The 22,818-nt window shown below is 43.8% G+C and overlaps 2 protein-coding genes across 2 annotated transcripts in view; both read right to left on the bottom strand.

Annotated features, from left to right (window-relative positions):
* Positions 1–22,428, bottom strand: part of TAC3 (tachykinin precursor 3) — a 34,074-nt gene extending 11,646 nt beyond the window's left edge. Inside the window, exons 1-2 of the mRNA XM_083485646.1 lie at positions 22,322–22,428; positions 13,098–13,235 (exon numbers count right to left, since the gene is read on the bottom strand). Coding sequence (XP_083341772.1) covers positions 13,098–13,211 — 114 coding nt within the window. The 5' untranslated portion in view covers positions 13,212–13,235; positions 22,322–22,428. The remainder of the gene's footprint in view (positions 1–13,097; positions 13,236–22,321) is intronic.
* The window catches only part of ADCY6 (adenylate cyclase 6), a 934,310-nt gene that overhangs the window by 185,072 nt on the left and 726,420 nt on the right, over positions 1–22,818 (bottom strand). The window lies entirely within an intron of this gene.

Here is a 22,818-nt window from a genome sequence, read left to right as displayed (position 1 = left end):
TACGTACATAGTGATACAGGAAATATGATACAATGGGATATGAGCCTTCCGGGGGGTGAGGAAGTGCTCCCTATGTGTTTCTGTGATTGATAGTGAGGTTCCTCCAGTGCCAGATCTATCCATTTTGTCATAGAGGGTAAAAGTGGGCTCTGCCTCCCCCACCCACCCCCATTGTGAATAAACATCATATAAACTTCCACATTTTGCTTATTGTGACAACTGGCAAACATTAGGGTGTAGGGTGGGATGCAAGTCTTTAAAAGTTTTGAGCAGATTCAAAACATAGGGAAATCTTCAACCTTTGAATACATCATTTCCAAATACAATCTTATAAAAATAATACCCTATCAATATGGAACTGAATGGTGCTTAACGAATCATTTTGGGATGCAATAGTATCTAAACTTTGTCTAAACAACTGCCCTTGAATTCCATTGTTTTTGCACATATTGCACATCCCCAATAGTATTTTTTAATTAAAAATTGTTTTCTATTTTCTGTTCACAGGTGCTATTATTTCTGACATTGTGATCTGACAGACACATTGCATCTTTTGACATTGTGATTAATATTTGTACGAAAAAAGGATATGTCTGTGGTATTGACAGCCTGAGTGCAGAACTTGGCAGTGTAAGAATTTCAACAGCATATTTACTACAGCCTTCATAGCATGTAGAAACTTGAAGGTGAAGAGTCAGAAAGTAGAGTGGGACTCTGCAGGGCATCCACTGTTCAGAAGGCAGGACTATAATGCCTGAGCTCTGTGAGTGCAGCTTTCTCCTGATTGAAGTGCAGAGTGTTTGAGGACCGGGACATTCGCAGGGAAACCAAAATGCTTGTTTACAAAGCTATTGTACTACCAACCTTACTGTACACTCTTGAAACATGAACCACCTATAAACACCATCTCAAACTCCCTGAAAGATTCCATCAACAGTGTATCCGAAAAATTTTACACATCACTTGGGAAGACAGGCAAACTAATGCCAGTGTACTAGAAGAAGCAAAGATCACCAGTATTGAAGCAATGATTCTTCAACATCAACTTTGTTGGACTGGTCATGTTGTGTGGATGCCTGATTATCGTATTCCAAAGCAACCACTCTATTCCAAACTTAAAAATGGAAAGTGTAAAGCTGGTGGTCAACAAAATAGGTTTAAAGATTCTTTCAAGGCAAATCTTAAAAAAATGTGATATAAACACTGGCAACTGGGAAACACTGATCTGTGAGTGCTCCAATTGGAGAACAGCCTTTACCAAAGATGCCATGGGCATTGAAGATGCTAGAACTCAGGACAAAAGGGAGAAATGTGCTAAGAGGAAGGCATGCTTGGCAAACCCTCACCCTGATCAACTCCCGTCTGGAAACCTATGTCTCCACTGTGGAAGGATGTGTGGATCCAGAATTGACCTCCACAGTCACTTACAGACTGTTAAAACTGTGTTTATGGAAGACAATCTTACTTGGCTATGAGTGATTGCCAAGGAAGAATGTCTTGTATTGCTCTCAGTGGGAAACGATTTCCTTGCCCTTCTCCTATGCAATGGCTTCTGTCATCCCAGACTTCCCCCCTCCACACACAGAAATCCAAATCATGTGAGAACCAAGTTCTTGGAGTAAATATTGGCCATCAAACTTAAAGATCCTGATGTAAAGAAAACATAGCCCTTAGTGACAAGGCTCTCACTTGTACATCTCCTTTAATAGCCAATAGGCAGTCTTGGACAGGTAGCACTAGAACGTCTGCAGATTTTGATGGATATGAAGTTCCATCCTTATTTCCCGTAATCAAAGCATAATTTTCAAGTGAAAAAAACTTTGTCAATTACATCTACCGTTAGTTACAGAATTTAAATCTATCTCGAAGAATAAAGCGGGGGCAGGGCGTTGGTGTCCTCTAATTTAATCTGGTTAAAACTGCTGCCTATGCTAAGAGTGAAGTAATTCCAGGAGAGAGAAATGTGAAATTGGTCCGAAGGTCAGCCACATCCAAAAATGTGGAATTGCTTCGTGAGAGCCTTAAAGCTACAGTAATTTGAGGCTTTTTCTTTTCTCTTTTTGGACAGTAAGGATGTGACAGGAAGAGAAGGTGATGGGAGAGGGTTGAATTGGATTTCTCAAAGCTTTTTTATCCTCAGCAGATCTGATTCAGATGGGATTTGACAAAAACAGCCACTTAAGACTCCAGCTGGGTCTTGTCTACAAAAGTAATTTGCAGAGCAGAAAGCTCTTTTTAAGAGAGATGGGGGGGACCTCATCTTCTTTTTAACTTCCCCTTTTCATACCTATGAAAGAATGCCCCTTTTACATCAGATTAAAGACCATCTACACACCAAAAGCCTCTTCAGCAGACTTAGAATATGGAAAGATGATTATAGTTTTGGCTACCAAGAAGGTGTTCCACCATGCATGTTGCTTCCAAATGCCAGGAGACTGTGTGCATTCAGCACCACAAGTAGATCAGCCTTCACCCACCTGTCCAGATGTTTTTGGACTACAACTCCCATCAGCCCTAACCAACATGGTCAGTAGGGATCATGGAAGCTGTAGTCCAATAACATCTGGAAACCACAGGTTCCCTAGCCTTGTCCTAGATGATATACAATACTGAAGCTGCCATTATCTCTGTGTGTGAAAGACAGCGATAGAAATTGTTCTCTCCAAACTTTCTGCTTTAGCTTTGAAAACAAGACAGCTAATGATCAAGTTCACAGATCTCCCTCAACCTCTCATTAGCCAGACGTCTAATTTTATACTAGATTGGAGCTGTTTGGTTACGATATTTTAGGAACTGAGAGATTTGAGTTCCACTAAAGGCTGCCTTCATGACCTTGGGCAAATGATTTAATCCTTTGATATCTTTATAAATGGGGGAAAGTTGTGGGGTAAACATTTCAACAATATAATTTAGTTGCAAAAAAAGCGAACAAAGCCAAAAGTATGAGCCTCTGAAGCCAGGATCTTGGATGGTTTTATACTTGCTTCATTTCACGGTGAAGCTATTTTAAATAATTTCTCTAATACGTAGAAATCAACCTCTTCGCACATGAAGATGCACTGACGTTCTTGGCTCTAAAGCCATTGTTTGGCTACCAAGAGACCACTGGCTCATGGAAGCTCTCATTTCAGACTGCAGTGGGAGAGATGTTCCCTACTGTGTAGTCATTATCGCAGACCAACATTTTATTCTCCACAGGATGTATAGGCTTTTAGGTTATTGAAACAGCTTTGAGTAAAAAAGAAAAGAAAGAAAGACCAACTTTTTGTAACTGCACCAAAGAGCCTTCTTTGAACCACTTGTTGTTTTGTTATGTACAAGGCCCCATCACAAAAAGCAATGAGGGACCAACAGCCTAACACTGAGAGATACACAACTACCGTATTTTTCGTCCCATAGGACGCTCCGTCCCATAGGACGCACCTAGTTTTTTTGGGGGGGAAATAAAGGGGAAAAAAATTCCCTTTATTTCCCCCCCAAAAGCAGGTCGGGGAAACAGAACCAGGTCGAGGAACAGCGGGATGGCGGCTCTGCGCCTCCCTGCTGTCCCCCGAGCTTGTGGGGCTAGCCGATGTCTGCCCCACGCGAGGGGCGCTCTGCATCAGGGCGCCCCCCCTGCGGGGCGGCAGGCTGCTATCCGCAGCGTGGGGAGCCCTGCAGGGAACTCCTGCAAGGCTCCCCACGCTGCGGATGTCTGCTTGGCGCGGGGGGCACTCTGCTTCAGGGCGCCCCTCGCGCTGGGCAGCAGGCTGCTATCCGCAGCCTAGACATCCCTGCCGGACCTCCCGTTGTTGGCTTTTTGCAGTATAGTGACGCTGCAGAGAGCTTGCTGGGGAGACCATGCATTAAAAAGAAGGGACTCAAAAATAACTTAAAGAAGGTTTTAATAAGAAAAACAAAAACTCCATTAACACTAAATATATTAACAAACAAAACATGACCCAACCACCAACCCATCCCCCAGGGTAATGGGAGAGCTAGGTGCTGCTCCTTATATACTCTAGCCAAATGCTGACACGCCTTAATCAAATACAACTCAGCAGCACCTGCTATGTTTCACAGCTGTAGAGCTGGGTCCCGTTATCTTGCTCTGGCCCTTGCTCCGGCCCCTTAAAGACATACACATGGAGTGGAACAATGATGAACCTTTACATTTAAAGAAACCATTCAACATTTCCCCTGCGGTTCATCATTGTGGAACAAAAACATAAAGCATACTTTGTACATGTTTTTCATGTGTAACCTTTGGAAGAGCTTTAGTAAAAATGTCCGCAATTTGATTGTCACCTGGAACATATTTAAATACAACCATTTCATCAGCAATTAGTTTCTTTACAAATTCTAAACGTAATCTTAAGACTCTAGTGCGCTGCGTATTGGTCTCTGAACACAGGATAGCAAGTCCACTCTGGGAATCAAGGTAAACTTTTACTGGTAGTGTTACTTGCATCTGTAGGTCTGCAAATACTTGCAGATACCATTCTACATCACGAGTGGCCTGAACGCATGCACATAATTCACTCTCTGTTGTGGAGAGACAAATAATGGTTTGTGTCTGGGACTTCCATTCAAATGGACAACCGTTATAACAAAACACCATACCAGACACACCCCTGCAATTATTTTGTTCTACTGCATGAGATGCATCGCAGAAAATTTCAAAACCTTTATCAATACTGGGTGTAAACTGCAACCTATAATGTTTGGTATGTTTAAGGTACATTACCACTCTCTTAAGAGCAGAGAAACATTGTGTAGTGGGCTTTTCCACAAATTTTGCCAGAAAGTGAAAAGCATAAGTTATATCTGGTCTTGAGATTCTTTGAATGAAATTTAGCTTGCCTATAGCAGAACGATACAAAGTTTTGTTAGGAAATGGCTTAGCTTCACCTGTAAAGGTGAAACCACACACCATAGGTGTTTCCTTCCCATTTGCATTTTCTAAACGTAGCATTTCAACTAGATCATCAATTTTTGCAGTTTGATGAACCAGAAAAGATCCATTTTTGCCTTTCTCAATTTGCATGGATAAGTAATTTTTAGCTATGCCTAATTCCACCACATCAAACTTCTTCTGTAACTGTGAAACTACCTGTTCATATTCCTGTTTAGTTTTTGTAGAAATTAATACGTCATCTACATACACACATATTTTTGTTACAGAGTTTGCCCTTTCCTTTATAAACACACAATTGTCTGCCTTTCCTTGTGAAAAACCAATATCTAGCAATTCTTTTGCTAAAGTTTGGTGCCAATTCCTTCCACTTTGGTGCAGACCATAAAGGGATTTATTTAATTTGCATACCAAACCTTCAGCAGCGTCTATGCCTTCAGGGACACGCATAAAAATTTGTTCTTTTAAATCTGCAAACAAATATGCAGTTTTTATATCTAGGTGATAAACAGAATGTCCACGTTGTGATGCATCTTTTAACAGAAGCTTAACTGTTTCATATTTTACACTTGGTGAATAGCACAAATCATAATCTTCGCCTGGAATTTGTTGAAAACCCTTAGCAACTAGTCTTGCCTTGTACCTTACAACTTCATTTTTGTCATTAATTTTAACTCTATAAACCCATTTTGAATCAATAAGTCTCATATCTGGGGTTTGTGGTACAAGAGACCAAGTGTTATGCTCTTTTAAAGAAGCTATCTCAGAGTTCATAGCTTTATACCAATTTGCAGCTTGGTGCTTAGGTAAATTCTGAACATCATTGTAGCTTTTTGGCTCAAAAACCGCCTTATTGGCATACACAGTATTAAAATGTTCATCTGCGAATCGTTGTGGTTTCTGCCTCTTTCTATCTGAACGTCTCAGTCCGGAAGGAGAGTCAGACTCCTCAGACTTAATGGGACTAAGTGAACTACTAGTTTCAGGTTGTAAATCATCATTGTCAGACTGAAGAGGTGCCTGTAGGCTAAGCTCACGGTCAGAAAACTCAAGAGAATCTAACCTCCCCTCAGGTGCCTGTGACTTTAAATCAAACAAATTATCAGATTCAACAGGCTTTTTGTCTTTTTCTATTAATTCAGAAGCACCATTTTCTCCTGCTGCTGCTGCTTCCTCTTCTTCCTCAGTATCATTTATACCATCAGTATCTTGGAAAACAGCAACCCCATTCCAATTTACAGTTTGTATCATGCTTCTGGTAATATGAAATTTGCCAGTTGCTGGTATGTAAATTCTGTACGCCCCCTGCTGGTAGCCCATTAATTTTCCCTGAACACTACGTTCACCCAATTTCTGCTTAGCAGGATAATGCATAATTACATCTGAACCCCAAATACGTAGGTATTTCAGATTAGGGCGTTTTTAAAACAGCTTCTCATAGGGGGTGACATCTAAACCAGAATGATAACTGCGATTTCTAACATAACAAAAAGCATGGAGTGCTTCAGCCCAAAAGTCTTTGGGCAGATTAGCATCGTGCAGATAAGTTTTAACCCCTGCCTGCAGGTCACGCTGCACAACTTCAACAAGCCCATTTTGCCAGGGACTTCGGGGACAAGATAACTCATGAGTAGTCCCCTGCGCTTCCAGAAATTTCTCAAAATCCTCAGAAACAAATTCCCCGCCCCGGTCAGAAAACAGGTTCTTAATTGGTTTGTTAAAGTGTGTTTTTACCCAGTTGCAAAAAACCTTGTACTTCTCAAATGCTTGGGACTTCTCAGCTATTGCATAAGTCCAACAATATCTACTATACTGGTCTATGAGAGTAAGCCAGTACTTAGAACCTCCTAATGAGGGTGGGAGTGGCCCAACTAAATCACAATGTACACGCTCAAATGGCTCAGTTACTTTCCTATCTGAGCACCTACCCTTGCGTGCAACCTTAATCTTATTCTTGCAACAGGATAGACACTGCATAAAGAATTTACATGGTTTTAAGTTGAGGCCATTGACAATATTCTTTGTCTTAATTACATCAGCAAAATTCAGGTGTCCCAGAATTCTGTGCGCCATGTGGACACACCCAGAATGTGGTCTTACATTCCTCAACCCCTGGCTTAACTGTGCTGCTCTGCAATTTATAGGCGATTGGGAGTAGGTGCGAAAATACAGTCTATATAAACCATCAGATTCCCGGGCATACAATAGACGTTTGTTCCCCTCGAAAAACTCACACATAGACTTTAAGAAACGCACAGTTATGCCTTGACGAGCAAAGCACCTTACTGATAATAAATTGTCCACTGACGGGCAGTAAATGCAGTTCGCTATTGTAATGTTTAAAGAGTCAAGTTTAACAGTACCCCTGCCAAGCGACTGCAGGACTTGTGAATTGGCTAAATGTACATTACCAATTTCCTCTTCGAAAGAAATAAACAAGCTTCGATCATTGCAGATATTTTGCGATGCTCCTGAGTCGATAACAAAAGACTTCCACTTGGCATCTTTAATTCTTTTACGATCTTTAGAACGAGCGTGAAAAGCTCGCGGCTCGTTTCTGTCTCTACTATACGATGCCGGCTGCTGGGCTGACGACCGTGATTGACTAACAGAAACAGACTTGGGAGTACTTTTCTTTCTTTTGGCTCCGCAGTCCTTTGCAAAATGTCCTTGCTTATTGCAGAACCAACAACGCTTTGCAGCTTTAAATGCAGTTGTATCACCACACGTTTGCATATGGCGTTCCTCATTCTTTCTGGAAACAGGAGTGCTTATGGCACAAGCCTCCCTTCTATCCAACTCGCCCATTAATCTTGCCGTTACCCCTTCCACAGTTAATTGTGCTGGTGGAACGGCAGATATCTGGCTAGCTATACCATCAAAGTCCTCATTAAGGGAACAAAGGATGATAAAAACATACTGAATATCAGGTACCTCCATGTCCCTTCGAATTAATTCGCCGCGTATTGCCTCCAGACGTCTCAAGTGTGCTGCCAAATCACCACCAGGCTGCAACTTCGTCTGGTACAACTGCTTGAAAAACGTCAATGCAGACGCTGACTCTTTTCTAACATGCACTGCTGCAAGACTGTCCCACATTTCTTTGGCAGTTTTCTTATTTCTTATATAGACTACTTGCTGGTCGCTGACTACCAAATTAATTATCGCCCTGGCTTTTGCATCTCCTTTCGACCAAGCATTAGTTACAGGGTCAGGAGGGTCATCAGTTACATAGGTCCATACTTCTCTAGAGGTCAAAAGCGCCTCCACCCGAAAAGACCATAAACTATAGTTCTCATCTGTTAGCTGTGGGAAGACCAGAGCCTTCTCAGCTTCAGGAACCCGGTCAACCATTCTTGAACTCTTCCAGACCCACAAAAACTACGCTAACAGGAGAAGGAGTTTTCAAACCTTTCTCAGAGTCCAAAAATATGCAGTCATCCACTCAGCAGCTGGGCCCATAACCAAAGATGTTGGCTTTTTGCAGTATAGTAACGCTGCAGAGAGCTTGCTGGGGAGATCATGCATTAAAAAGAAAGGACTCAAAAAGTACTTAAAGGTTTTAATAAGAAAAACAAAAACTCCATTTACACTAAATATATTAACAAACAAAACATGACCCAACCACCAACCCATCCCCCAGGGTAATGGGAGAGCTAGGTGCTGCTCCTTATATACTCTAGCCAAATGCTGACACGCCTTAATCAAATACAACTCAGCAGCACCTGCTATGTTTCACAGCTGTAGAGCTGGGTCCCGTTATCTTGCTCTGGCCCTTGCTCCGGCCCCTTAAAGACATACACATGGAGTGGAACAATGATGAACCTTTACATTTAAAGAAACCATTCAACACCCGTAGGGGTGCCTAGGCTGCGGATGTGTTCCTGAAGCCTGGAGAGCGAGAGGGGTCGGTGCGCACCGACCCCTCTCGCTCTCCAAGCTTCAGCAAAAGCCTGCATTCGCCCCATAGGACGCACCCAGATTTCCCCTTCATTTTTGGAGGGGAAAAAGTGCGTCCTATAGGGCGGAAAATACGGTAACTCCAAGGAATCAAAAGTAGAGCAGGATACAGACCAAGAGCCTGACCCTGTATATCTCTCCTTTTGATCCTTGAGGTCTTTGGGGGTCGCTGTTAGTGGGCCCCCATGACTTGGACACACAGCTCATACCCACAAGGAGCCTGTACATTCAGTAGTGTGGGCCCAATTTTTTGGAAATCCCTTCCAGTTGAACTTCTAGTCCTTAGGTAAAGGTAAAGGTACCCCTGACCATTAGGTCCAGTCGCAGATGACTCTGGGGTTATGGCGCTCATCTCACTCTATAGGCTGATGGAGCCGGCGTTTGTCCACAGACAGCTTCCAGGTCATGTGGCCAGCATGACTAAGCTGCTTCTGGCGAACCAGAGCAGCGCACGGAAACGCCGTTTACCTTCCCGCCGGAGTGGTACCTATTTATCTACTTGCACTTTGATGTGCTTTCAAACTGCTATGTGGGCAAGAGCTGGGACTGAACAACAAGAACTCATCCTGTTGCGGGGATTCGAACTGCCGACCTTCAGATCGGCAAGTCCTAGGCTCTGTGGTTTAGACCACAGCGCCACCCACACCCTAGTCCTTACTGAAGACTTATTCTTTTTTGTATCTCAGCAGGGCTTTATAAATTGAACTCTGGTTTTATAGTTTTTATCATTTTAGTCTAATTTGCTAGGTTTCTTCTACATAACTGTGATCACAGGAGCCAGTTCCTAGGGTCTGAGGTCCCTTCACCCCTCCCCCCATAAAATATTTGAGAGGGCCGCCCCCTAAGTTGATGTGCATTGCCATTCAAATGGTGTGCATGTGCCACGTCTTGTGACCAATTATGTGGGGTAGGGCTTACCTGCCCCCCCCAAAAAATATTTTATTCAAGTTAGCACCCCTGTTATTAAGTGGTATACAAACTGTTAAATAAATAAAACAATTAAGAAGCTTGTATACTGTTTATGGTGCACATGATATGTTTTAGAAACATAGGGGCCATTTCTGGTGAAGGCTCCAGTATTCAATAATGGGGAGCTTTATGCCCTGCAAACCTGTCTGCTCCACCCTGCAAATCTCTTGGCCTCTAGTCATGCTTTTCCATCCATATGCCCACATTGTCTCTCACTTACTTGAGCTTCCCTTCCCATCACAGTACAGTGCTCCCCGCCCCATTCAAAATAAAGCACGCTATCATCAATATTAATGCCTGAATAGTCTGTTGATTTAAAATAAGTGAGTGAGTGCTCAGGAGAGGAAATTTGATGTTATTTATTTACTAAAATGTAAGCTATGAACCACTGCATATGATGGACAAGATTGCTCATGGGGTTTTTTTTTTGGGGGGGCAGAAGGATGCCAAGCCTGCTCCCTGTGTTGTAGGTACACACCAGGTATGAGTAGCAGGTGGGGTTATCTCTCTTTGTACTGTTGGTGTCCACATCTGATAGAATCACCAGCAAAGCCATGTCTTCTTTGTTACAAATTAGGGCAGGCATAGGCAAACTTGGCCCTCCAGATGTTTTTGGCCTACAACTCCCATGATCCCTAGCTAGCAGGACCAGTGGTCAGGGATGATGGGAATTATAGTCCCAAAACATCTGGAGGGCCGAGTTTGCCTATGCCTGAACTAGGGCACCAGTTTTGCATTTACTTCTTCATTACCTCTTCTCTGTTCTTGTCTCTTCATAGAACAGTTTCCATCCTTCATAACCATGCAATAACTGCTCTGATTCAGCTAGCATAATTTACACTTGAGTCCCATTGTTCCATCACAGATAACAGAACAGGGGGATGGCTACTTCAGTCTCATCCACACCATACATTTAAAGCATATTTAAAGCACATGGCTCCCCTCAAAGAAATCAGGGAACTGACGTTTACCCTTCACGGAGCTTAATGAACTGCAGATCCCAGGATTATTTTATTTTATTTTTTGGCAGGGGACGGAGATGTGTGACAAACACAGATACCACATCCATGCTGGGAAACCATATGTACACATTTGCCTGTGATGGGTTCACATGTGGCTAGTTCACTGAATCATTGTGTGCATGTCCCAAATTAAACTGCCATTTGCCAAGTGTTCCCTATTTTACAGAGTCCATGTGTAGCAAAAAGGTCAACAAGGAAAGGCCTTAAGTAACATGAAGCTCAGCTGGTCTGGATCTGCTCAGTGTCTAGATGGGAAACCACCAGGAAGACCCCTGTACAAGTCCCACCAATGCAGAAAGTGTGTGTGTGTATGATTCACATGCACTTCACACGACGGCATGCACAGAGAATGCTTAAGTTACATCTGTGTACAAAATCACTGCATGTAAAGCAGGGCTCATTAACATGGACTTTGGAAACCTCTCCTGCTGCGTTTAGGTCCTGTTGTTCTTGTGTAATAAATAGATTGGTAAGATTTGTGAGCCAAAGCAATCCCAAAGTTCTAGTTGTGCCAGAAACGTATGAAGAGCCCTGCAGGAGCAGAATGCACGTCCATCTAGCACAGCATTCTGTAGCCAGCCATGCTTCTGGGCTCTCTAAGCAGGCTCAGGAGAGTTAATCCCTGTTCCAAAGGAGTCACAATGAAAACACCGAGTAGTAGGGGAATCAGTATTTGTTTTCAGTTTCAGGTTTGTAATGGAGGTCCTGCTCAACATGTTATCATCAAACAAGATTAATTCAGCAGCTGCTTGGGTTCTCTGCTGTGGTCTGAACATTGCGTAACTTTCTCTCTTGAGAAATTCACAAGTTCAGGAAGGCAGTTTATCATTTTAGAAGTTTGGACTCAAGACTGAGAATACATGGATTCAATCAACACTGAGCCATGAGTCCCATTGGCCAATTGCTGTATCACAGCCTAACCTACTCCAAAGTGTTGTTGTGTGGATAAAAGGAGAAGTCATCTGAAGTACATTGCTCTGGCTTCCAGGGGTTTGTGAACCAAGCCAAATTATATGCAAACTTATGTTTGTGTTTATGTGCACTTTTCTGGGAGCAGGATCCAGCATTTATCAGATGCTCAAAGACGTTTGTGACCCCCAAAAAGGATAAGAACTTAGATGAAGGATGTATGAATTTCTTGCTATGGGGTGTGTTTATGGGGGAACCAAATTAACATTTTTATAGGGAAGAAATAGGATCTTCCTCTGTATTATAAACCTCAATACTCCTTCAAACTGTAGCAACTGCAAATGAAAGTTAACAGATAAATTACACAGTACCACCTTTCTTTTTAATTGATTCAGGTTTCTAGCCTTGAGAAAGTGACTAGGCATGGTCACATTTCCTGATTCTCTAAAACAGTGTACATTGGTAATATATTTTCCATTATTTGTTTGTTCATTTCCATTTTACACTGTAGGAAATCAGGTAAAAATAATGAAATTGGGGGCAGGGGGCAGAATCCAATTTTGTGTTGTATGTCAAAACTTGAAATATATCCTGTTTGCAAAACATTAGAAGAAAAACTATGTTGGAAAGAAATCCATGAAATATAGAGAAACATCAGAATAACTTTCCAAAGCCTTGGACAATTTATTATTGCAGAAGTCACAACAGGGGAGTGTTTGGGGGTTATTATCTTTGTTTAATTAGCTTCTATCTGGGTATCAAGGGACACGGGTGGCGCTGTGAGTTAAACCACAGAGCCTTGAGCTTGCTGATCAGAAGGTCGGCGGTTCGAATCCCCACGATTGGGTGAGTTTCCGTTGCTCGGTCCCTGCTCCTGCCAACCTAGCAGTTTGAAATCACATCAAAGTGCAAGTAGATAAATAGGTACCACTCCAGCGGGAAGGTAAACAGCATTTCCGTGCGCTGCTCTGGTTTTCCAGAAGCGGCTTAGTCATGCTGGCCACATGACCCGGAAGCTGTACACCAGCTCCCTCGACCAATAAAGCGAGATGAGCGCCGCAACCCCAGAATTGGCCACAACTGGACCTAATGGTCAGGGGTCTCCCCCCCTTTACCTTATCTGGGTAAAACAAAATTACGCATTAACTTTAGTATTTTGAGTCCTCATGTTTTCCGAAGTGGATGATGGGTTCAGTTTCAACTCCTGAAATGCAAGGCTCTAAAAACCACACTGGTACCATGGCAGGAACTTATTTGGAGCAGATCCTTACCCAGCACAGAAGCCGTTCCACTCACCAGCAACCTCCTATCCCCTCTTCCAACAAAATTCTCGCCACTCTCACCTTTGTTTGCATTCCGCTGGGGATCTGCTGCTCCTGGGACTCAATACAGTAAGCATGGCACAGTTTTGCTGTTATTAAGGACAGCAGCACTGTCAGCACAAGAGGGCTCTTCATTCTCTCTTCCCGAGGGAGCGACAGCTTGGGAAGGGGAGCAGTGGGAGAGGGTTCAGAAAGAAAGAGAAAGCGGGAGAATATCAGTGTGAAAAATGGAAACTGCAAAGTGTGGAGGGAGCACAGGAGTACCAACATATATATCCATCATTAAAAGAAAGCAGATAAATAACAGCAAGCAATTTTACGTGGAACTTTAATTAGCACACTGCCATTTTCACGCTTCAGATTTGTAAGAGGAACAAGAGGTCGCTGCCTATTATTCCCTTGTAAGTACTACATAATGACTGGCCAATTAATTTCTGGGAAAGCTAGTACTTCGTTTTTTAAAAAGATTATACTGACTGCTCTCTAAAGCTAGAAACAGAACACCACCATACATTACCTGTCAAACATGTTTATTTCATATGCAAACCTGGTTATTTCCTATAGCAAGACACATGAACTGGGGATGACGTTTGTGAGTGTTTAAATTTCTTTTAAATGAACATGTCACACATCAGGCAACCCCACCTATAAAAAGCCTCCCATTCTCTTTCATTCATATATACACACGCGCGCACACACACACACAGAGAGAGAGAGAGAGAGAGAGAGAGAGAGAATCTGGATAGTGTGACCGTGGTGATGTGAAGTTACTCTTGTTGCTCCACAGAAATAATTTCTCTGCACAGCCTTAGAAGACAATAAAGCAATGCTTTCTTAGCTACCTCCCTTATTTGAACTCTTAGGCTTAAATTCCATCTCTGCTGCTCTCTTTGCACACAATCAAAATGTTGCTTTCTGTCTCCTACTCAGGAACAGAACGAATCAAACTGAAATTACCTACCTAGTGGCATGCAATCTGGACTCACAGATTACGCCCTTTGATACAACCCAATATAATACTTATATTAACCTTTATCAGTCAGACATATCCTCTCTACTGAAGACAAGGGCATTACTTCCCCAGCCAATCAGCCCATGTGTCAGAATTTGGAACCCATCACTGGATTAACAAGCCTAGGTTAATTGTGGGCACAATCTAATAAAACCACCATGGATCAAGAACACTGTCTGCCCTGATATTTAATGAAGAAGGTACAGTCTCAGCTGTAACAGTAAGATAAAAAAGGTCTCCTCAGTAGCAGGAAACATTTGGTACACTGGCCACAATTGTTTGGGAATTATTTAAAAGATGCATATGCTTCTTTTCAGCTTATGCTCTGAAGTGACATGCAAGCAATAATATAAAAGCAATTAGAATATAAATAATAAACTAAACTAAAGCGAAACAAGATTCGATACAAAAACATCAATAGCAGAAAATTGGAAAGGGAGTAACTTCCAACAGGACAGCGAAACAAGATTCATTTCACTTGTTTAGGGAATTGCATTAAAGAGGCATTAAAGATGGACAGCCCACAGAAGGATTGGAAGCAAACTAGTAACCAACTCAGTTGTTTAAGCACAGGCTCATATTTGTTACTAGCCAAGCAACAAGATTCTGCATCTCGTGAGTATGCCAACACAGGGGGCATTGCAAGAATCTCATCTGGTGACTTGCATATTCCTCATGTAAAATATACGAAGTAGGTTTTCTTCTCTGGTGGATTCAAAATATTGTGTTTCTAATTAAGCTTCAAAATAAAGTCCTTGATAAGCTAGCAGTAGCTTGCAAATACAGTACAGGTTTGCTGATGAGCTGGTGAAATTTGCGCCATTGTTCCTAGCTGAGAGGGTATCACTGGCTGGAGGCCACTATACGACACCAAAGCTGGACTGTAGCACCAGCAAGAAGAGAAGTTTATGATTTCAGTTTGGATGCTTTTTGCCTTACTGATTGTGCTCCTGAACAAACGACAATTGGGGGGGGATCACTGTGCATGGCAAGGGGAAGGTAATAAATAATTTAAAAATTAAAAATTCAAGAAGGGAAATGGGTCATTTTGCCTTTTTTCTAAGACATAGATAGGTGCCTAAAATGCACTTGGGTGACTGCAATGTGCTCTGCCTTTTTGAAGTTGCCGCTGGTGCAAAATGCAGCAGCCTGAGATAGGCATGTCCCAGGGCACATCCATTATTCTCATTTTGGTTCCAGTGTTCGAAACTCCCATTGCTCTAGGCGCATTTTCCGACAGGGAATTTCATTAGTGCAAGTAGCTTCTGAGCTCTGGCTGCGCCTAAGATTTCAGATTAAAACTAGAGTGGAAGGAAAAGAGGACCCTTTTCTGCCTCCCCACTTCTAGGTACTCTCTGTAGACTGGAGAAGAGACCCTCTTAAGAATATTAGGGGGGTGGGCAGGGGAAGGACTAGACCATGTGAAAAATGAGCATAATATTTCAGCTGCAGTTCATTCATTTACAGCTTTGTATTCTTGTTATAAAAAAGTATGCCTAGACATTCCGTTGTTGTGCCCAGAGGTGAAGGTAAAGGGACCCCTGACCATTAGGTCCAGTCGTGACCGACTCTGGGGTTGCGGTGCTCATCTCGCTTTATTGGCCGAGGGAGCCAGCGTTTGTCCGCAGACAGCTTCCAGGTCATGTGGCCAGCATGACAAAGCCGCTTCTGGCGAACCAGAGCAGCATATGGAAACGCCGTTTACCTTCCCGCCGGAGTGGTACCTATTTATCTACTTGCAGTTTGACGTGCTTTCGAATTGCTAGGTTGGCAAGAGAAGGGACCAAGCAACGGGAGCTCACTCCGTCACGGGGATTCGAACCGCCAACCTTCTGATCAGCAAGTCCTAGGCTCTGTGGTTTAACCCACAGCGCCACCCGTGTCCCAAACCTAGGTCTAGGTTGTGCCCATAACCTAGGTCTAAGGTGCCATTTAGCTCCTGGCTTTCATATCTCAGTTTCTAGCACTGTTTGATTCAACCACTGTGGCTGCCTGTTTCCTTCTGGGGCTAATTACAAAGTACTGGTATTTAACCCTTAAAGCCCTTTACAATCGGGGACCAATCTTTTTAGACAAGAACGTCTAGCAAGGGCATTGGTCTCCTCCATGGCACTCACATGATACGTTGCCCACTTTAAGTCTACTCAGCTCTACCACTGCCAGCCTTCCAGAAAAAAGGAAAAACATGGCTTGTAAAGAAAGCTAATCTGGTAGCTATTGCTTTAAACAGCTGCAGATAGTATCTTTTAAATCTGCTGGCTACTATTATTGTTTTCCTGCCAGGTTTTATATGGTTACACATTATTTCAGTATTTTATTATTTGTAACTGTTTGCAACTTTGGAGGCAGCAGGCACAGAATACAGCTTAAAATGTTTTATATGAATTAAATAGTTGTAAACAGAATTAATCTTTTTTACATTTCCTCCTGCATGGTTTCCTTTTTATCACTCTTACTTTCCCAGTCCCATTTTCAGTTTCAAAGCTTTTCTAAACTCACCTCAACCAGGATTACAGACTTTTCTGTGAGTTTACACACAAATAATGCTTTGAAAATCAGAATGCAGGGTTAAAACTGGCTAGGTAGCATATCTTTATTTAGCTAGTTATTTAACCGTAAGTATATACTGCTTGGGGACATGGGTAGCGCTGTGGGTTAAACCACAGAGAGAGTCTAGGACTTGCCGATCAGAAGGTCGGCAGTTCAAATCCCCGCGACGGGGTGAGCTCCAGTTGCTCGGTCCCTGCTCCTGCCAACCTAGCAGTTTGAAAGCATGTCAAAGTGCAAGTAGATAAATAGGTACCGCTCCAGCGGGAAGGTAAATGGCATTTCCGTGTGCTGCTTTGGTTCGCCAGAAGCGACTTAGTCATGCTGGCCACATGACCTGGAAGCTGTCTGTGGACAAATGCCGGCTCCCTCGGCCAATAAAGCGAGATGAGCGCCTCAACCCCAGAGTCGGCCACGACTGGACCTAATGTCAGGGGTCTCTTTACCTTTACCAATATACTGCTTGATTGTAAAAAGAACCTCTAGGTGGATTACAAAAACTTGGAGGTACAGTAGTAATGGTTCATAGTAACCCACATCAGATTATCAGCATTCTCTAATGCAGGGTTAGTCAATGTGGTGGCCTCCAGCTGATGTTGGACAACAACTCCCATCAGCCCCAGCAGGATGGCAAATTTTCAGGGTTGATGGGTGTTGTAGTCCAATACCATCTGGACGGTACCAGGTGGGCTGACTCCTGCTCTTGTGTACGTCTGACCAGTGTGAATATGCAACATTACACACTGAAAATTATTCATTTATATATAGAAGTATTTATATACTGCCCTTTTGCAAAACATCAGGGTGATGTGCAGGAACACAAAATCATATTAAAGCAATACAGAATGAAAAATCAAGAGAGCATAAACAACCGCATAAACTGTCAGCATAAAATAAGTTATTTATTTATAAAATAATTATAAATTAAACGCACAATGATGCCAGATTATTAATATTCACATGTGGTATCTGAAGAAGTGTGCATGCACACGAAAGCTCATACCAAGAACTAACTTAGTTGGTCTTTAAGGTGCTACTGGAAGGAATTTTTTTATTTTGACATGTGGATACTGTCATTCACCAAATTTCAGGCAATAACTACAACATATATGCATGCACACATACTCACCCTTGCACACAATCAACTTTACTTACACCTATGGCGTTTTAATTTAAGCACCACGTAATGGATATAGATGCACATAGAAATGTGTAAATGTCATCATCATTAAAGGGACAAAATGTGCATAAGGATAACTTTGCCATAAACTCACGAAAAAATCCCTATTTCAGACATGATGCTAAGATAAGGATTGTAGTTTGTAGTCTGGGGTTCAGCCTCAAGTGCCTCCATTTAAAGGATCTCTGGCAAAACCTGAAAAGCCTCCGCCTTAGTCTTTGAGCTAATGTCAGCCAGAATGTTATGACTCTACACAAGACAATTTCATACATTTACAATTCCCGGCCATTTTCTTAAGCAGGATAACAGGAGAGATGGAATGACAGCTTTAACTAATGTTCTTAAATTATTTTGTCCAAATATTAAATTATTTTGGAAAAAAATATATGTATTCTTTTATTAAAAGGCTTGAACAACTATATTTTAAATCAAGTGTATGCATGCAAACAACTTACCTCCCCCACATATGTACATTTCTATGCAAAAGCAGGGTCAGGGCCAGACTTAAAGGGAGCTCTCAGCCCAGTGCTGCTGACAAGTCCCTCACCACTCCAGACTCTCTGCCATTTCTGCATGCAGTGATAGCAATGCAACCCTCTCACTGGGTCACCTCATTCTCCCAACATTGCCCCTGCCCCTAACCAGGACAGGACACCTGTCCTGCTTGCCACCACACATAGGGACAGCAGCACCACCACTTCCCCTTATTCTGGGCTGCCACTCACCATCCTCCCTGCCAGTCCCACCTCCTGCCCCCAGGGTGTTCGGGAATGAATTTTATAGTTCTATAGGCCAGGGCAGTGCATTTTTTTGTTATTAAATTTAGTGGGTGGTGACTGCAGAGGGCAGTCAAGGTTCTAAAGCAGTTCTAGAGGCCTAGTAAGGTGGGGGTGGGGGTAGGGCAGGGCTGGTGTTGGGGCTTCTGATCCTCTGGAGTCCTTAGCCTTGGGCTGCTCGCTGGTGTTGAGCTTGTGTACGAGTCTTTGGTCATAGGAAAGGTGTTATGAATGTGCCCCATATAATGCATAGCAATTGCTTCCTAAAGGTAAAGGGACCCCTGACCATTAGGTCCAGTCGTGGCCGACTCTGGGGTTGTGGCGCTCATCTCGCTTTATTGGCCGAGGGAGCTGGCGTATAGCTTCTGGGTCATGTGGCCAGCATGACTAAGCCGCTTCTGGCGAACCAGAGCAGCACACAGAAACACCGTTTACCTTCCCGCTGGAGCGGTACCTATTTATCTACTTGCACTTTGACGTGCTTTCGAACTGCTAGGCTGGCAGGAGCAGGGACCGAGCAACGGGAGCTCACCCCGTCGCAGGGATTTGAACCGCCGACCTTCTGATTGGCAAGTCCTAGGCTCTGTGGTTTAACCCACAGTGCCACCAGTCCCTAAATAATGCAACCCTAATTCTAAGTAGCTGATAGTCATGAGATCCTTGGAGAGGAGAGAGCATGCAAGGGCTGATGACTTTAGCTGCCATCCTGTTATTCTGAACATAAGGAGCCTAACTTTGAGGACTGCAGTCTTTACATAACTGCAGTGTGCAATTACATAGATGCTCTTACACATCTTAATGCATGCTTATCAATATATCCACATTACATGGATGCATACATATGATTGCTTATTGTAAGCATTGTGTATGTCACACTAAACAAACACACTGCTATAAAAAGTTTTCTCTCTCAGACACACTCCTTCCTGCATCCATATTCCTGCTTGCTCCTAGTGATACTCCAGCATATTGATGTTCACCCTCATGCTAACTCAGCCTTGGTCAGCCATCCAATGCCACTCGCACATTTGCTTAGACACATACCTGAAGCAGAACTGTGTTATGTCTGAAATGAGATACTGTAATCTATAGAGAAATACCCCAAAATATACCAGATCAAAGGCGGTATTCAAAACTTACTTGCTTGGTCTGATGCCAAGTGTTTTCTCCATTAAAGGAAAATCATTTGGTAAACTAACAGTTCACCTCCCCACACTTACAGCAAAATTGCTATAACCCTGAAAATAGCAGCCCCACTCATTTACACTGAAAAGCAGTTTCTACCAAAAGAAAAACTACTCCTCTAAAATGCAGCCAGTCTGTTAGCAAACAGTTAACTTGCACTAAGTTTCAGCAGCTGTCCTGCCAGAGATGCAAGTTAGTAAACTGGGCACTTGATCCTGCCTACCAAATAATTCATCCTTATAAGAAAACGTCCGTAGGCAGCATGGCCAGGCTGGCACTGAAAGAGGGGCAACTGCTCAGGGGCCCTATGCTATCAACTATACCCTATCTCGTGGTTGCTCTGAAAAGCTTAAAAATGGGATTATCTGTGCCTGCAAAATCTCCAAAATGGAGATCAATCTTCTTCAGTACTTTGCACAGCAATTCACCGCACTGAATTGGCTACTCTTCTTTATTACATCACATGTTTTGGCTGCTAACTTAAAAAGTTTGAAAGGTGTACATCATAATGTGACAAAGAGGTGTTTTGCAAGCAAATGTATCATGCAGATTCACTTGCCAGGGAGCCAGGACAAGCTGCACCTCCCTGATGAATATATAAAGGTAAAAAGGTAAAGGACCCCTGACAGTTAAATCCAGTCACAAATGACTCTGGGGTTGTGGCGCTCATCTCGCTTTACTGGCCAAGGGATCCAATCTTTGTCCGTAGACAGTTATTCCAGGTCATGTGGCCAGCATAACTAAGCCGTTTCTGGTGAAACCAGAGCAGCGCACAGAAATTCCATTTACCTTCCCGCCGGAGCGGTGCCTATTTATCTACTTGCACTTGACGAGCTTTTGAATTGCTAGGTTGGCAGGAGCAGGGACCCCGTCGCGGGGATTCGAACCGCCAACCTTCCAATCAGCAAGCCCTAGGCTCAGTGGTTTAGACCATATACCCATTAGCAAATCTATGTTTACCTTTGCCGTGTATATCTTCCATATCTGTGCATGGCTCTCCTTCAAGACTCAGGGTTATTGCCTCTACATATACCCTGGATGCTACAGTATCTTTTACCTCTATGTAAATATCTCCAGTGAATGACAGGCTACCACCTCCCAAGGCAGCCCACTCCCCAGCCAAAAACAGTCATTTTTTTCTACTGTTTAGCTGAAATCTGCTTCCCTACCATTTCCACCCATGAATTCTAGCCCAAACCAAGAGAGAGAGAAATTCTGCTTGGTCTTCTGTGTGTCAGTTCTTCAGGTATTCGAAGAAGACTGTTATCAAGTCTCCCCTTAAGCTTCTCTTCTCCATTGTTGTTTTTAGGTATGTGATAAGCATGGAAATAAGCATGGGGAAAAAATTTATTTATTTGTTTTTTAAAAAAAGCTTTTCTCCTCCAGGTGTATGAGGACACCTCTGCCTGGACATGCCATTCCCTCTGTTACATATGCATATGACATCTTCGTGCTCTGTGGCAATTGATTCAAAACAACTGATTCCCACCCACTGGTTCCATACTATACCTCTAAGGCACATTTGAAACATGTTCTTTCCCTCAAAGAATTCTGGGCACTGTAGTTTGGTAAGGGTTCCTGGGAATTGCAACTCTGAGGGGCAAACTACAGTGCCCAGAATTCTTTGAGGGAAAATGTGCCCTCAATGTGTGTAGTCAGAACCACTGGCGCAGATTAGAACCCACATTTCCCCACACTTCGGAGCAACCATAAACCTCAGCTAATGGAGAATACAGGAGGATGGCTAGCAGATTTTAGGAAGCGACTAATTTGTGTTTCTCTCTTTATTAAGCATCACCCAGCAATCTCAAATGCATGCTGAACCAGAGAATGTGATGGGGAGATCAAAGAGTTGCATTGGCACAAACCCTGCCACACACACACACACACACACACACACACACGTCCCCCAGGCTTGAGCAAATTCTTTGCAAGTGGAAATCCAACAGGTGGAGCTTTCCTCATGACAGAAACTCAGTGATGGGGAAACTTCTGTCGAATTTTTGCCCTGTGCTCTACACAGTATATTATTATTATTAATATTAATACTATTACTACACAGTACTGGTTGCAAAGCTCAGAAAACTTTGTCAGGAGGAGAAAAGTGGCAGTTCTCTTAGAACAGACATGTCCAACTGGTAGTTCGTGACCTACCGGTAGACCACTGGACATTTGTGGTAGATCACTGGCTCCCCCCCCCCTCCAAATAAAAAGCTCAATAACTTTGGCTCCCCTAAAAAAAAGCTTTGCCCGGCACCCCTAAAAACGGGCTTTCCTCCTCCCCAAAGAAAAGCTCAACAACTTTGACCTGAACCCCCCAAAAGGGGGTCGATCACTGCCAGTTCTTAACTCTGTGAGTAGATCGCAGTCTCTTGGGAGCTGCCCCCCCCCCCAGAAGATCCTGTCCCCCTGTGAAACGATGGTGAGCTCTGAAACTTCCTGCCCCGCACTTTATAGATATACCTCACCCATTTCCCGCACTTTTGGGGTCTGCCGCCCCCTCCCCGCCCCCCCCCCCAGCCACGGGGCCGTGGGAATCACCCACCTGGCGGAGGAGGGCGATTTGGCGGGAAGTCCGCGGCGCGCGCTCTCGTGCGGACGGCGAGCGCTGCCTCGGCTGAGGGCGGCGGCGGCAGCGAAGGACGGCGCTGCTGCTCTCCGAGCGCCTTGTCGGCCCCCGCCTCGGCTCGCTTGAGGAGAAGAAGCAGCAAGCGCGCTCGCAAGTCGGAGGAGCCGCGGCGAAGAGTGCCTCGCCGCCCGACAGCAGCGCCACTTTAAGAAGAGGCTGGCTGCCGGGGATTGGAGAGCGCCTCTCGGGGAGGGCGGGGGAGGGGGCTGCGAGCGGCGCCCCCTGCCCGCCCACGCGCCGCCCGCGCGCGCGCCCCACGAAACCGCAGGCGCGGAAAGGAGGCGGGGGAGAATGCGCAGGGATACTTTGCGCCGTTAACTCACCTCTGAAACGATCTTGTGTTGTTGTTGTTTAGTCGTGTCTGACTCTTCGTGACCCCCTGGACCAGAGCACGCCAGGCACTCCTGTCCTCC

This window comes from Podarcis liolepis, assembly GCF_965112155.1.
Source record: "Podarcis liolepis genome assembly, chromosome: 2".
In the NCBI taxonomy this organism is placed as follows: Eukaryota; Metazoa; Chordata; class Lepidosauria; order Squamata; family Lacertidae; genus Podarcis; species Podarcis liolepis.
The sequence above is the reverse complement of the archived record's forward strand: the minus strand, read 5'-3'. Positions and strand labels throughout refer to the sequence as shown.